The 16797-nt window shown below is 37.1% G+C and overlaps 1 protein-coding gene across 2 annotated transcripts in view; it reads right to left on the reverse strand.

The window, feature by feature from the left end:
* The window catches only part of Edil3 (EGF like repeats and discoidin domains 3), a 457317-nt gene that overhangs the window by 151598 nt on the left and 288922 nt on the right, over positions 1 to 16797 (reverse strand). For both annotated transcript variants that reach the window (XM_052743643.1, XM_052743642.1), the window contains one exon: positions 1873 to 2054. In XM_052743643.1, the coding sequence (XP_052599603.1) occupies positions 1873 to 2054 (182 nt within the window). The remainder of the gene's footprint in view (positions 1 to 1872; positions 2055 to 16797) is intronic.

Consider the following 16797-nt stretch of genomic DNA (forward strand, 5'->3'; position numbering starts at 1 on the left):
AGGTCTGAACACATTTTTCCAGTAACTCTACTTGTCCCCGTTTTCTATATGATGTTTGCTAGATTCTCACGTAGCAGCTTTGAATATGCTGTTTTGTGAGAATCTAGATCAGTGGAAGCTATCCTCCAAAATTGTCTTATATATGAGTTTCTTAACCCATGGAGTTTCAACAGGAGTGCTCTGACCCCTCAGTACACTGGACTTTACTCACATTTGGTATGTGCTGTTAATGATTTGGTAAACTGTGGTTATATTAAGGTATCACAAGAACAGAGGTATAATATTTCACAGAAATCAGTTTTGATCATCTTTTCAGTCTCTCAAATACATCTATTTTATGCTTTTACTTGAGTGCTCAGGAAGCTTGAATGTATACAATATGAGATGTCAGCTTTATCATGATATTTCTTCTCTGGCAAAGCTCTTAATATGTCAATACATTGTTGTATTCTCCTGTTTTAAAATTAGCTGGTGGATGAGAATAAAAGCCACCACGAATCTCAGGGAATCCTGCTTGAAGAAAGGAAGGAAGGATTGTAGGAGCCAGAGGGATCAAAGACACCACAAGAAAACCCACAGAGCCTGGCGGTGGTGGCACACGCCTTTAATCCAGCACTCAGGAGGAAGAGGCAGGTGGCTCTCTGTGAGTTTGAGGCCAGTTCGTCTACAGAGTGAGGTCCAGGATAAGCTCCAAAGCTACACAGAGAAAAACCCTGTATCAAAAAACCAAAAAAAAAAAAAAAAAAAAAAAGACAGAAAGAAAGAAACAAAAGCCCACAGAATTGACTAACCCTGGCTCATCAAACGAAAGCCCACAGAATTGACTAACCTGGGCTCATCAAGTTCCAGAGACTGAAACTATAACCAGAGAACCTCCATGGACCAACCTAGGCATTCCGTATATATGTGACAGTTGTGTAGCTTGTTCCTACTGTGGGGATCCTAACCGTGGGAGCAGGGACTGTCTCTGACTCTTTTGCTGGCTTTTGTGATCCTATTCCTCACACTGAGTTAGTTGCTTGTCTGACCTTTATATATGGGAGGGGAGGTGCTTAGTCTTGCTGCAACTCGATATGCCATGTTTTGATGTTATTCATGGGAGGCCTGCCCCTTTTTGAATATAAACAGGGGTAGAGTGGATGTATGGGTAGGGACTTGGAGGAGAGGAGGGAGGGGAAACTATAGTCCAGATGCAAAATTAAATAAATAAATAGAAAAAATTACAGATACTCTTGAAGAATTATGAAATGTTTTGTAATTAATTCTATAATATTATTATCTACTTATAAAGTAATTACACACCTACTTCGAATATTTCTATAATTTGAAGGTTACCATGTAATCATATTGTTTTACTCTTTAGACTATGAAACTTCCCAAATCCTTTCCAATCTTTTACAGAACTGATATGTAATAAAGCCCCTCAGAACACTTAAAAATTCTCTATTTATAAAAAGAGGGTGCTGCACACAATTGGATATTATCATGACCCGTTGTACATTTTATATTTGCATATGGGAAATTATTTCTCACAAAGAATATGTAGATGAAATTGTTACTGTTTTGTTTCATAATCTGCTGCTAAATGTTAACACTGTATAAATAAACATGTGCAAATGATGATAAGATCTCTTTCTTTCAATATAACTTAAAACAGTGTATTTATGTCTGAGAATGCTTCCATCTTAATGCTGTGTTCACATTTTCAGAAAAATGTGCGTGTTCCCCACATTTTGAGATCTTGCAGCCAGTGTCATCATAGACTAAACTAGACTTTGAACATGAGAAAGAATAGCACCAAATTCTTTCTAATCTACTTCCATAAATGATTGTGATCATTTTGGGAACAGCTCTGTCCCATCCCTCTGTTACCTGAATCCACGGCCACCTGTCATTCTCAGCAGCTGTCCAGGCGTTTATCAGTCCCTTCTTATTCAGCCGAGCATAGTAGGGATACCACTTCTGGAGTCCAAAGAGAGCTCGGTGGGTAGACGACGCTGTGATCTGCTGATTGGATATGATCCCGCCTTCGATTCCCAATGGTCCGGAGCATTCTGGAAAGAAGTCATGAAAAAAATATGTATGTGTATCAAAATGGAAAGAATGACAGACTTTATGGCAATAGCATTTAATGGGATTAAATTATACCAGATACCATTTCAGCCCTGCCCAGCCGGTGGATCTGTTACTGATTATTACATTAGCAAATAGTGACTGGTCACTATGACACTCTCTGCTCTCTGTGTTTGAAAGTGGCTTCTCAAAACCTCGGCTTCTATATCACGATTTAACTTTGTGCAGATGTATTGTCTTACATTGAGAGCTATATTACCAAAAGCCACTTCTTTTAAAAGGCCTATATTCTGTCCATGAGACAGAGTTAAATCCTATTTCACATTTCATATTCACAAGGATGAGCCGTACTCAGGAGTCTTTAGTCCTTAAGAAAATTTTTTGATAATTTATTTCTTGACAAGAAACATATGAATTTTGAATCAAAATTAATGTAATGCTAATGTTTTTCACTCCTATAAACTTTCAAACTTAAATTTTACATTAAATTGGTTATGCTTTTATAAAAATCTCAGTATATATTTTGTTGAAATTTATAACAATAGTTATCTGTGACATCTGTATTACAGAAACAGTATAGTTCAATTATTTTTATTGAAAGAATGCATAACTATGTACCAGCATGTATGACATTTTTCATAATTATAGTATGTGATGAACTTAAAATGTTATCTCAAATATTTTAATTGAAATTTTACAATTCTGCATATTTAGTTTGTGTGCTTAAAATGTAAGTACCTATGGATTTTCTACAAATGTGTAACCTGGAACCTGGAAACATTCTTAGTAAAAAAGTTTACATTACTAAGATTAAAGCATAGATTAAGATCATATGTTGTTATTTACCAACTGTATTTAATTCTTGAAATTGGCAGTGCAAGTAAACTTATATAGAGTTATGTTACAAATATACATTATATAGTTCATAAAATGTCATTAATTTTAAATTTAGCTTTAAAGGTTCAATACCAGTAAAGTAATATAGCAAAGTCTAGTACCTGACTTTAAAATTTCATTAACATTCCACATGTTGAATTTTTATGATGCATATTTAGGTAATCAATAATAATTCTAATTATGATATCTATTACAATATGTTATGTGAATTCCTGAACCTGTGAATAGAGAACATTGACCTTATTAGGTGTCAATACATACATATCATCTTGATTGGTGATTACTACCAAGATTAATTTATGTTTTAATTAATTTAATTACTTTATTAATTATATTAATTGAATTTAATCATTTTATTTCTTATTGGTCACTGTTTTCATTGACATAAACATGTTTCTTTTTTCTAATACATGCTCAGGCGATTAAACTGCTCTTTGAAAATTGCCAACACTTCTTGAATGGCTTTAAAACTTTAAAGATGGAAATATGGATAAGTAATTATTTCATCAGATTATTTTAGGAACAATGAGGTTAACATAGTTAAATGGCTTTTTTGCAATTAACAATTAAAAATATTATTTTGGATTGCTATATCTATATAATGTTCTCCTTTTTAACATGCATTTGACCTGTTTATCACTTTCTGAAGGAACTTTATATCTCATTATGAAGTCATTCATATTTAAAATTTAGGAACTGCATGATAAACTAATTCTCATATTCTTAAACACTTAACATTGAGAAGTTCAAATGCTGATTCTTAGGACTTTTGTTTTCTTTCACATTTTAAGCCTCTAGAGTTTTACAGACTTCATAAAAGGCTATGAAACTTTCATGATTACTCTTAGTTAGACTATAAAAATTGCAGAAGCCTGGCTTTTGACAAATATCACCATTAGTTGGCTGTAGTTCTTTGTGTAAGGTTGAGTACCCATAGGGTGTAGATTGTACCTATGTTTTCAGGGATGTACAAATGTACATATATTTGTGTATGTAACATTAATTGATGAATAAGAGGCTATGCATTGGGAAGAGAACAAGAAGGGGTATATGGGAGGGTTTAGATGGAAGAAAGGGAAATGGAAAATGATGTAATTATATCTAAAATAGAATAAAAAAGGAATTGAAAAGAGAATATCACCATTAGAAGAGTTTCAAGGACTCCTGCCTGCTCTTTGTGTAATGTTTGGATACAAAGATTCTGGAAGCAGAGAGGATGTTGACTGCAGACTACTTATGTTAGATCACTAAATAGATTGATAGTCCTGCAGGGCCTAGCTTGATCAATTCAACTGCATGGCAGCTTTAGCAAGAACTGAGTGACATTTAGGGATGCACATCTAAACACTTTATATTGTACAGGATGTTATTGTTAGCATGTCGAAAAGAGAAACTGATTTTCAACTATACTGTTCAGTAGATCCTTGTAGTTGTTACCCTTAAACTACCCATTTATCTTTATTAAGGAACACACCAGCAAATACTGGCTTTGAACTTTTGCATTATCATAAGCTGAATACAAATGAATGATTTTCACTTTGTTGCTATCTTTTTTTGGCTCATTTTGCAGTCTACTGTATGAAGGGGTTGAACTAGTTCAAGTTAAGGGTAGATCCCATGGGTTTCAGCACACAAGCTGTGAGATTTTGTTTACATGTGTGCCAAGGTACCTCAAAGAAATTCTACTCATTGTAGAATTTAAACTTCATAAAACACCAGTTCTGAAGATTCATGAACTCTGTGATAACTTATTACCATTAATCAGTGAAGTCTTTACCAGTAACTGAAATACGTAGTGGAATTACTTCTCCATATTTTGAATGCTCAATAATTGCATAATTGAAGGCAAATTTCTGTTTAACTGCCTTTAGTAGTTTCTTTCTACCATGATCGGAAACAATATCATGGAAACTAGGGCCATCCTGAAATTTGCCTGTGAAATTTCATGTGCATATAATCCTCAGCATCACCTTGCTTGCATCAACAAGAAAGTGGAAGAGCAGCAAGCAACTCTTCTGGGACTGAGAAAACAGACTATAGAATGGTCATGTTGGTGTACCATGAAGATAGCTGGCGGTCTCATTCTCATACCACATAAACACCATGCGGTGATACAGTCATGTGAACCAAGCACAGGGAGGGAGAGAGGACCAGAAGTGCAAGGTTTTTGTCAAGCCGCAAAGTGAATTCCAGGTCATCCTCGGCTGCATGGGATCCTGTCTCATACAATCAAACAGAACACGAAAAATACTCCTTTTTTCACACTGGAAATGGTCTGCAGTAGGCAGCTGCAGATAAAAGGCTTTTGGGACACTCAGTATATGGAAGCAAGGGGTCTCCAGGTGAAGCCGGCAGAGTTCACAGTGATTTAGACTGTATTTTTTGATAGCTGAGTGATATAGACTATTTTTTTTAAGTTACTATAAGACTCCCAATCTATACCAAGTGCTCATTAGTCACATATTGTTATTCATTTGACAATAAATGAAAAAAATGCTCATATGTTATTGAGGATTTGTGTCTATTAAGTATTTTTAAATGAGGAACCTTGTTTTTATATTGTCAAGTTTACAGGCATTACTTTTATCAGTCCTAAAGTCTATTTTGCTCATTTTCTTAAACAATCTTTTACAACATTTGCATATCTACTATTTTACTTACATTTATCAAAAAAGCCCAACACCATAAACTCAACTGTGAAGGATTGTTCAATGAAGCCTGTCCAAAAGGTAACATCTTATCTCTTACATGCTAATTATTCTCAATTATGTTTTCTTTAACTTTTAAAAATATAGTTTATTTTATGTATATGGTGTTTTGTCTGTGTGTATGTCTGTGGACCATGTGTGCCTGATGCCTACAGAAGCCATAAGAGGGCATCAAATCTCCCGGAACTGGAGTTACAGATGGTTTGAGCTGCCATGTAGGTGCAGGGAATAGAAGCTGAGTTCTCTTTCAGAATAGCCTGTTTTTTCTTTTCTTTCTTTCTTCTCTTTCTTTCTTTCTTTCTTTCTTTCTTTCTTTCTTTCTTTCTTTCTTTCTTTCTCTTTCTTTCTTTCTTTCTTTTCTTTCTTTCTTCCTTTCTCTCTCTCTCATCTATCTCTATCTATCTATCTATCTATCTATCTATCTATCTACCTATCTCTATCTAGTTTTAGTTTCTTGAGAAAGGGTTTCACTGCGTAGCCCTGGCTGTCCTAGAACTCTCTCTGTAGACCAGGCTGGCCTCGAACTAACCGAAACCCCCTGCCTCTGTTTCCAAATAGTACTGGGATTAAAGGCATATGCCACTACTGCCAAGCCCAGCCTGCTGAGCCTTCTCTCTAACCCCCATGTTACTTTTTTAGTTGAGGTTACTAAAAGTAAAGTGTGACTTTTTGTTTGTAAATAAAGAGCATGGCTATATAAGGTCACTTGAAATTTCCTTTAACTGAACCCCAGTTGAAGTGACTTAGATTCAGGCCTGTTAGCATCTTTTTAAAGCAGCACTAGATCGATTTCACTGCTGCAACTTTAGATGCACAATGCCTTAAACACTGTAGCACTCAACAAATTGGTGCTGCACGCAGCTATCAAAGCACTGTTGGGTAAATGGAAAACTGATGAGTAAATTCACATCTCACGTTTATCCCACCTGGACACATTGTCACAATAGCGGCTTCCTTCACTGATCATGGGGATCACAAACAAATGGATGTCATCATCATAAAAGGTTCGGAATCTAATTTTCTTTAGCCTGTGCTATATTCTTCCCCACGGTCCTATTAAGTCTGACAGTTTAATAATACAGGCAGGTGTTACAATTCAAAATGCAAATGTCCATAGACCTAAGATGAAGTGACCTTAAGCAACTCATAGTAAGATACTTAAAATAAATATAATGTGGGGATGCACTGCCATCACTATTAGAAAATGAGAGAAGGAATATGCAATAATAGTTGATAAATCTCTCACAGAATGAGGACTATGTGTTTGAAAATCACATCCCCCTGAGTATTCACTCATGATTTTCCATGTAATACTTTAAAGAACAAAAAAGGTATCACACTATTTCATTCCTGAGGACATGGAAATGGGAATTAATCCTATAAAAATGGATGTGGAATGTAGAGTGTCTCTTCAAAGATTGAACGTATTTCTTCTGCTGGTGCTTTATTTGGGGAAATCTCTTTCCCTGAGAAGAGTATACAAGGGAATATGAAGACTATTTCTAGGGCCTTCCTAATATGAAGGCGCTCACAAACTGAGATGAATTGAAACAGTAAGTGGAGGAGAATGACCGCGAGGTACCAAAGTGAATGAGGTGCAGAAGGAGAGGGTGACCTGACCACCTGAGAGGACTGTGAGCCGTGGCATTCCCTAAGGCTCGAACCTGTTAGCAGGAGACTGTCCGTGGCCTGGGCACTGCCTGTTTCGTAGAAATAGCTATGATGGCTGATATTAATATCAACTTCCCACAAATTGTCATCATGTGAGTAGAGCTCCTCACTTGAGGAACTGTTCTGATTGCTTAGTGACGCACGAAGATCCCCTCCAAATGTAGTTAGCACCTCTGGTGGCCCAGATAACAGAGAGAGATGGAAAGAAGATTATTCCCCTTTTGCTCACTTGGCCTCTCCTCTTGCTGCCAAGTTTATTTACCTTGGTGCCACTTATGCTGATATAGATTCCTTCTCTAATACGTATATGAAGAATTCCAGGTTTCTATTGACAACAGAGAGCCGGCAATTCTCCAGGAACCTCCATGTTTTCAACACGAGACTGGGATGGCTAAGGCACCCAGCATCATAAATTGAGCTGTATTTTTAGCTTCTGAAGTATGAGACAATAGTTACTATTTCAAATGAGCTGATTTAAAAGATTGCACACACACACATACACACACACACTATATATATATATATATCATTCATTCATTCTATCAGTTCTGTTCCTCTAAAGAAAGCTGAAAAATTTATCATAGACCAATTCAAGTTTGACTAATTAACTGAACTCTGCTTATGTGCTTATCTGTCTAAAATCCATTTACCCTCCATTAATTCTATTAACTTTTAAACACACATATCCATTTAAAGTCTGCTACATGCTAGGCACTTGTCTTGGTAGTGTCCAAATAAGGGAATGAGCAAACCACAAAATATCTTTGTCCTCAGAAAATTAATATCTTTGTGCAGACATGAAGTACAAATAAATGACTAGAAAAGACCATAACCTGGCAAGTGTTATGAAGAAAAATAATGAGAGTTATGAATCCCATTGGGAGCGAGTTACATGATCAGAAGTGGACTTTCTGAAGGTAACTCTAAACGCAATAAAAGAGAAGGAAGTGCCAGCCACTATGATATATTTACAGTCCTGTTGTTCTCAGGGTGGATTTGGTCCCAGAGAGGAGATAAAAGGTAACATTGTATGTTATGTATTATGGAGTTGTATTGGGTGCACAGAATTGTTGGGTGAGGGAATCATACCCCAGTATGGGGTTTAATGAAGGAATTCTGGAAAATAGTATGAGCTAACACAGAAGTGAAGGAATGGAGGTAGGTGGACATGAGGAGGGGCGTAGGAGTTTAGTGTTACTAGACCAGCACAGATTTGCAGGGGGCGGTTATGACCTGGTGGGATGAAATAGAGATACAGTACAGGATTCTGATGAAGAGCTTGCTTATAGCTGTGGTAGGATTTTGAAATATTCTAATTGTGGCTACATTCTCATTTAATGTAGATCATTTCACCATACCGTTAAGGATACATTTATTATAGAGGACAGAATTATAACCAAGTAGAAATATTACTCATCTCAGTTTTAAAAAAAAAGAATGGATGCCTAAAAGAAGGTTAGCAAAGAGGAAGAGTTAAGAAATCTTCAAAAGTAACATTTGGTAGAACTAGTAATGATTTGTAATATGGTGGAGGAGGGAAACAAGATGTCTGACTCTCAAAGGTCACACATAGCAGAGGTAGTGCTGTCTTTAATTGATAGGAACACATGTTGCGTTTAACATCTAAAATCATTAAGCTTAATTCCTCCAGAGAAATTTATCAAAACTCATTATTGCTGCTGGATTGAACACTGAAGACCCTGCTTTGTTTCACCTACAAACTCCATTGACCCCAACTGCTCACTCTCTCCCATTACCCAGGCTGCAGGGACGGTATCGAATGGGAAAGCCTGCTTTGACACTCAAGCATGTCCCTGATCCTTATAAACCGTCCATCCTTCTTGTGTCTGCATGTCCATTGCACCAACTGGTGGGAGTGAGGCTCTGTAAGCAGGGATTGAATCTCATTGTATCTAACAATAAACTTCAATTTTAGCATACTTTTGAAAGAGAAGATACTGACTTCTAAAAGCAAAGACTACAGTTAAGTACCTAGTACAAATTCTAGGAGTCACTGTAAAGTTTTATTTATGTAATTCAGTTAAAATTATGTCATTTTCATCTATATTTTCTAAAGAGTTCAAAGGCCTTCTCGAAAAATTCTTTGTATCTTCACTGAGGAAGAAGAACTTTAATGAGATGGATAATGAGAGCATCTCTTTTTCAGTAGGCTACCATTTCCAAGGGTTTCTGGAATACCCTATTGGTACCTCTATAGTAGATGCAGTGGAGGTGTGATAAGTGCTGAACTCTGCAGCTAAATGTAGACTATAGCAGTATAAACAGTAGTCTGCATTTGCTGGCTGTGAGGTTCTGTTTATACATCCTTGTCCTGTGCTTGCCTTTGTTGGATAAGACAATGTATTTAAATTAATGAGCCCATTCAACAGTGAAGACTACATGCTTTTGGGCATCATTTACATAGTCACTTTAAAGAAGTACACTCCTGGATGTCTGAATGGACTGCAAATGTCTCCTGATTCCCTCCCCCGCCCCAGGCCTATGTCCAGATTAACATTGAGCAACAGAATGATGTCACCTGGCAGGTTGATACAGAAACAGCTGGGCCAGCTGGGGCCAAGCCTCAAGTGCCCTCTCCAGAGCGCTGTCCAAATGTGAGGAGAACAGCTTCAGAGTAAAGTCCTTCTCACTCTGCAAACTCATTCTCTGGAGTGTGGCAAAGAATTGCATCTACATTTTATTGATCTTGCAGCTGACAAGTAAGCCACGCTCAAGATGTTTCACATCTTGCTTCTCAGTGTTGCTGATTAAGCCTTTCAAATAAGTGGGATGCACGGCTGAATTGGAACAGGGATGTACCACTTTCATTTGCTCTATCTCAATATTCAGACATCTTTAGAATGAAAGGATTTCAAATTAAAGCCGTGTAAGAAACAAATCTCTTTTAAGCATCTCCAGTCCCCTCTCCCTCCGAGCATCTCATCTTCTCATACCAGTGAGTCCTCCGCTGTGCTTAGCATAGCATGGTAATTGTGCTGAGCAGGAGGACTGGCAAAGGGATTATTGCTGACCTCCAGGTCTGCTAAAATTAATGCTGATTCCAATGGCAGCTTCCCGCTGTGCCACTTGTACCCCAGCTTTTATTTATCCCTAGTATTTGTTTTACTTTTCTTGTCTTGAGACCTGGCCTTAAAATCAGTAAGAAGGCAGCAAGACTGTTTCTCTTCACTGTGGCCAGAGGGCTAAAGGGAGCTCAAAGGGTGTATTTTCTGATGACACTCGACATCAAATCCCCAAGCCTTTCATCTGATTTCTCTCAAGGTTATCATATTCCAAGTTTTAGGAAGGAGTGTCAGCAAAAAAAGAGCAAGAGATGGGGGGAAGACAGGAAGTTAGCAGAAGACGGACCTCAGGGAAATAGCACGAACACTCTGTTCAGCCACAGGATGCACAGGAGAGGAAAAGGATCTCTCAGGACAAGGAATGGGCATGGGAAGGTGGAGAGACAAAAGCAGCCTTTCCTGTAGCCAACATTCTTCAATTCCCGTGGAGCATTTCTGTTTGTCTCCTATTTAAAATGCCCAGAGTAGTCACCTTAAACGAAGCTAAAGTGAAACGTCCATCACGCAACTTTTGCTTCTCTCCACACACAAGAACTTCTCTGCACCAGTGTATAAACCACAGAGGACACACTTAGGCAACTCATAATTTCAACCACCAATACTTCTTTAAAGAGTCTGCTTATTTGAATTGCACGTAAAATTGAAATTTCTTTGTGTCAGATGGATTGCCTAGTTCAGATATATGCTATTTTTTCATTATCATGAATGCTGTGGTTCTATGATATGGGAGCATTAGGAGCTATTCCTCCAATTCTATTATGAATTGTGCTTTACCATTTCCACACATTGGAAAGATGAGGAAATGTCCTGATTAAATCTCCCAGATCAAATCTATCTATCTATCTATCTATCTATCTATCTATCTATCTATCTATCTATCTTTCTAACTTCTCAAAGGTAGAAATCATGCCTCTATATGATGTATGCTTCCAAAACACTTAGCACAAATTTCCAGCTCTCAATTTTGAGAGCTATAGCATTTGGAATTATAACTACCTCTTTTTTTGAAATGGAATAGTCTTCTGAATACAGATATTGTCACTTTTAAGTATTGAGTGGTGGCCAGAACTTTAAAATACTATTTTTCGTGTATTTTTGGGCATGAGAACTTATAAAAATCAACTCTTGGAGGTAGAGGAAATGTCAACTTTAAATGAAAGCTGCATAATATTATGGATTCAATTATCAGTTATCTAGTTTCTTTCCCTGTAAAGTGAGGGTATTCTTTTCTCATCTGCCTTATCTCCAGTCAATTATGATATAGTATTAGCTTTGATTAATTGGTCTAACTCAGGAAAAAGTTAAACCGATGAATAAATCAAATTACAGCAGGAAATTATCCTTTAATATCCCCCAAAGCTAAATTGCATGTGTATTTATGAGGCATGCTGGGTGTTACTTAAGTAGAAAGGTCCTTGTAACCTAGTATTCAAAGGACAACATTTTTATTGTGATAATTTAAAGAAAACTTATCACAATCTAAAGATAATCATCCCACCCCAGTAAAGTGTGCTGCAGGAAGACAATAAAGAGTGTGCTTTAGTGCTTATGATGCATTTAAAAACAAAAACAAAAACAGAAGTTCTGTATGGGTTTTCCAGGAGCTAAAAGCAAGCTTGCAGCTAGGCAAGGTTTCAGTAACTTGTACTCAGTATACCACACAGAGTGCATTGTGTGTCTTTCTCCAGTTATGAAGGTCATAGCATGGCGTGGTCTGCTGTGGGATGTTCTGTATGGCAAATGTGTTGCTCTGATTGGTTAGTAAATAAAACACTGATTGGCCAGTAGTCAGGCAGGAGGAAGTATAGGTGGGACAAGGAGGAGAAGAATTCTGGGAAGTGGAAGGCTGGGTCAGAGACACTGCCAGCTGCCACCAGGACAAGCAGCATGTGAAGATGCCGGTAAGCCACAAGCCACGTGGCAAGGTATAGATTTATAGAAATGGACTAATTTAAGCTATAAGAACAGTTAGCAAGAAGCCTGCCGCAGCCATACAGTTTGTAAGCAATATAAGTCTCTGTGTTTACTTGGTCAGGTCTGAACGGCTGTGGGACTGGTGGGTGACAAAGATTTGTCCTGACTGTGGGCCAGTCAGGAAAACTCCAGCTACAGTGGTCAAATAAGAGTCAGTCAAAATCTTGCAGGAAAAAACCCAAAGACTTATACATATTATCACTTACTTCCAAAACACACATCTGCAGAGTATAGCGTCAACAATGGATATAGGTCCCAAATAAAATACCGAAGGGGGACTGAGCTATTGAACAGCGTCAACGATGAATGAAAATGTTCAACCTATGGTGAAGACCCATTTCTACACTTTTAATATATTTATGTTTTTTAAATGATTTTTTTCAAATGCATATTAGGACAAGTGTTACAAAGTATTTTCTCTGAAGCTTGGTTACAAAGCGGTATTATTGGCACACCATACAATGGTATTTATTTCTGAGGTAAGTCATAGTCTCCAATCTCATTACCAGCTCTACCTATCCGGTACAGTATTTTTATACCTTTCTTCACACGAGATATTATCTCAGATCACATGTGACGTCTGGATATTCTGGAGGTCAAATGAAATACAAGAGGTCAAGCAAGCTGTTGCAGATAGCACTGTGCAGCACAATAAGCTTTCAGACGGGACTGTGGAAATCATGGGATGAATTCTAAATAAAACACAACGGTCTGGAAATGTGAAGATAATGATCGGGTCATTTGGATTCTGGAGACATCTATTTCCTGTCTTCTATCCTAAAATGTAAAGGAATGCTTGGTTAATTTGGAAGAAAACTGACTATTACCTACACAGTTCAGAGAATTATTAGGGCTGGTTCAGGTAACTTAAAAGGACTGAGTCCATTTTGTTTTCTCCACTGGAGATTCCACACAAGGACTCTGAAAGGGGGGCAAATGGAGGTTGTAAACCACAAGCTTCTTTCAAATTCAGGCTCTGTAATTTAGAGTCTCAACTGTGTTTATTTTTCTCTGTCATTTTTAAGAACAAATATACATACATACATACATATATACACACATACATCCATGCATATATACACAACTATATACATACATGCATGGGTACATACATGCATACATACACACATACATACATGCATATATGCATAGATACATACATATACACACCCATTCATGCATACACACATGAATAAACACATATATACACACAGGCATACACACATGCTTGTATATCCAGATTTTCCACCATGTAGCTGAGACAGAAGATGAATTTTCACACTATCCATCTATAAGTTGAACACCCCACACAGAAGACAGTACCAGTAGGCTTTGCCTATTGAATTTACAATGGCTTCTGTGGTCCTGAAGGGGATAATTCAATGAGGAATTTTGAGCAAAATAAATGTAAAGCTACTAAAACAGAGAACGCTTTACTAGTTTTATGAGAAGAACATTCTAGGGGAATTTAATAGAGTATTTTTATTATGAATTTTTAAAGGTGAGGCTAGCTCCTCATCCATTATCTCTCACTCAGCAGAGACTCTGAGCTGTTTTACAGGGTGCTGAACAGAGAAGAGGCTGGTGAAACAGACATTCTGACTTCCGCTTCTTCCCAGGTTTATTATTTGTAATAATCAAGAAGCTCCTGATGTTATGTGGTGCCCAGGTTAAACTTTTTTTTTTTTTTTTTTTTTTTTTTTTTGGTTTTTCGAGACAGGGTTTCTCTGTGTAGCTTTGCGCCTTTCCTGGGACTCACTTGGTAGCCCAGGCTGGCCTCGAACTCACAGAGATCCGCCTGGCTCTGCCTCCCGAGTGCTGGGATTAAAGGCGTGCGCCACCACCGCCCGGCTTCAGGTTAAACACTTTTTGAACACTGTTTATTGGAAGGAGAAATCGCTACAGCTTGTGCCAGCGGCACTGTGTGTCAGTGGCCAGGCACACACTTCCGGTCTTCAATACAAATTTAAATCTTCAGCTGCTCAGATGAAAGTGAGCCTTAGATACAGTCAACGAAATGTCCATATGGAATAAAATAGTTATTTTCTGTACATCTGTACATTGCAGCATGATACATTATTACTATATAGTTCAATCTAATGAACAAACTGATACATATGCTTTTATTTGCATATAAAGGTATATTACACTTATATAATCAATTTCTTTTATTTATTTATTTATTTATTTATTTATTTATTTATTTATTTATTTATTTATTATTTTTTGTGGGGGGTGAGACAAGGTTTCTCTGTGTAACAGCTCTAGCTGTCCTAGACTCACTCTGTAGACCAGGCTGGCCTTGAACTCAGAGAGATCTGCCTGCCTCCTGAGTGCTGGGATTAAAGGTGTGTACCACCCCCACCAGGCAAATATACCATCAATTTTTAAAGAGATTAAACGATCATAATAAAACAGATGCTTTCTTTTGTTCTGTTTATAATTTTGTTTGATTTGCTTTTGAGAAATATTTTCTATTTTTTTCCTAGACCAGCATTCAACTTCAGCTCCTATGACCCCAGTCTCTGGAATTATGGGCATGAGCCATACCTTGCTTTAAATGCCTTAAAGAAAAAAAAAAAGCTATGCCTCTTTCACTGTGGAATGACAATGAAAAACATCTCATCTAGATAGAAGCTTGCGTCTTGCAAGTATCAGCTAGGCAAACTTATATGCTTAATAATATCACAACCAGGAATCTGGTAGGGGCATCAAGATGCAAACATAATTAACCCAAAATGAAACAAGCATCTTTTGCACTTCTGGAAAATCCTGAACAAAGGGAAAAAGGACTTGCTTTTCTTAGAAAGTCTTTTTTTTTAAAGCAAAATATATAAAAAATGGTAAACAGCCATCTAGCTCAGTCATCATAAGACACAGCCACTATTTTTAATACAAAAAGGTAAACAGCATAAAGTATACAGAGAAAAAGAAAAGCAAGGGAACAAGGGGTATTTTAGGAAGAAAATATATCATTAGCTCAATAGTTTCTTCAATTCCCCAACTCCTCTGTAGCTACAGGAAAGACGAACTCCGTGAAATATAAATTGTGCTGACAGGGTTGCCCTAAAATATCCTTGAAAACATAGTACTTTGAAAATTTATCATTTCTGCTGGGTGGAGTGGCACACGCCTCTAATCCCAGCGGTAGGGAGGCAAAGGTGGATCTCTGTGAGTTCAAATCCAGCCTGTCTACAGAGTAAGTTCCAGGACAGCCAGGGTTACATAGTGAGACCTTGTCTTAAAAGATGGAAAAAAGAAAGAAAGAAAGAAAGAAAGAAAGAAAGAAAGAAAGAAAGAAAGAAAGAAAGAAAGAAAGAAAGAAAAAGAAAAGAAAATGGACTATTTCAGTTAAACCAAAACTGCAACAAAAATAAAATGGAAACACTCACTTTGATTTTAGAGTTTTTACAGTACATAACTATATCGCAAGTATTTTAGGAAAAGAAAACCAAAGTAACAATTAAATATAACTTAATAAATGAAAATTTAAAAGTATGTAAAGTGCCTCATTGAGTTTTGGCAAATTGTCTGCTGCTAACTGCCCTTCACTACAATTCTGGCTGAAAGCATGAAAGGGAATTCAGTTCCAAGAATGTGCACTCTAAGCGGAGCTCTTGCAAAAGTATGTCCTCCTTCACTGACCACTTTGTCTTCAGGAGTCAGAGAGTTTAGGGTTTGAATTCTTACAGCACCACTTACTTACCGGTGATGCAAGCTTGGGGAATTTACTTAACCTTTGAAAGTTCCAGTTTTCAGTTTTGCTACACATTAGATTAATTTGGAAAGCTCCTTAGAAGTCCCTGTGCCGGGACACATCTTGTTCTAATTAATTCAGAATGGCTTGGTATAGGAGTCTGGTGTGTTTATTTTGAAAACATTTATATAATATTAATACACCTCAAAGTATGTGCACTAACGGATTAATCATCTTTGTATCAGAGAGGATGCCACTCACTTACACACTTGTTCAAAAAGTCAGGAACAATGCTGAACAAGAACTTAGGAAGCCTATAGCAGCCAGTATGCCTTCAGTGAATTGTAGTATTTGTGTTGTTGTTTTACTGCAGTTAAAGAGAGTTGCTATAAAAATTCATGGATGGGTGAAATTGACTTTACTGTAAATACCTAGAGAACCATGGTTTACACATATGCCACAGGTTCAGACAGGTTTAAATCCATCCATCTCTTCCCAGAGAAATAAAAATGGAGAATAAAACCTACTCATACTCTCATGCAAAATGTTCTCTAATAAAAATTATAAATACACACATATGAACAACCATTAATCATACAGTTATGAAAAGTGATTCAAAGCATTGTGTCACTTGGCATCTCCTTAATACCATATCCATCATCAGATATTTTTGTCACTAAAGCATTCAACTTGT

This window comes from Peromyscus californicus, unplaced genomic scaffold, assembly GCF_007827085.1.
Source record: "Peromyscus californicus insignis strain IS unplaced genomic scaffold, ASM782708v3 Scaffold_18__1_contigs__length_77618521, whole genome shotgun sequence".
NCBI lineage: Eukaryota > Metazoa > Chordata > Mammalia > Rodentia > Cricetidae > Peromyscus > Peromyscus californicus.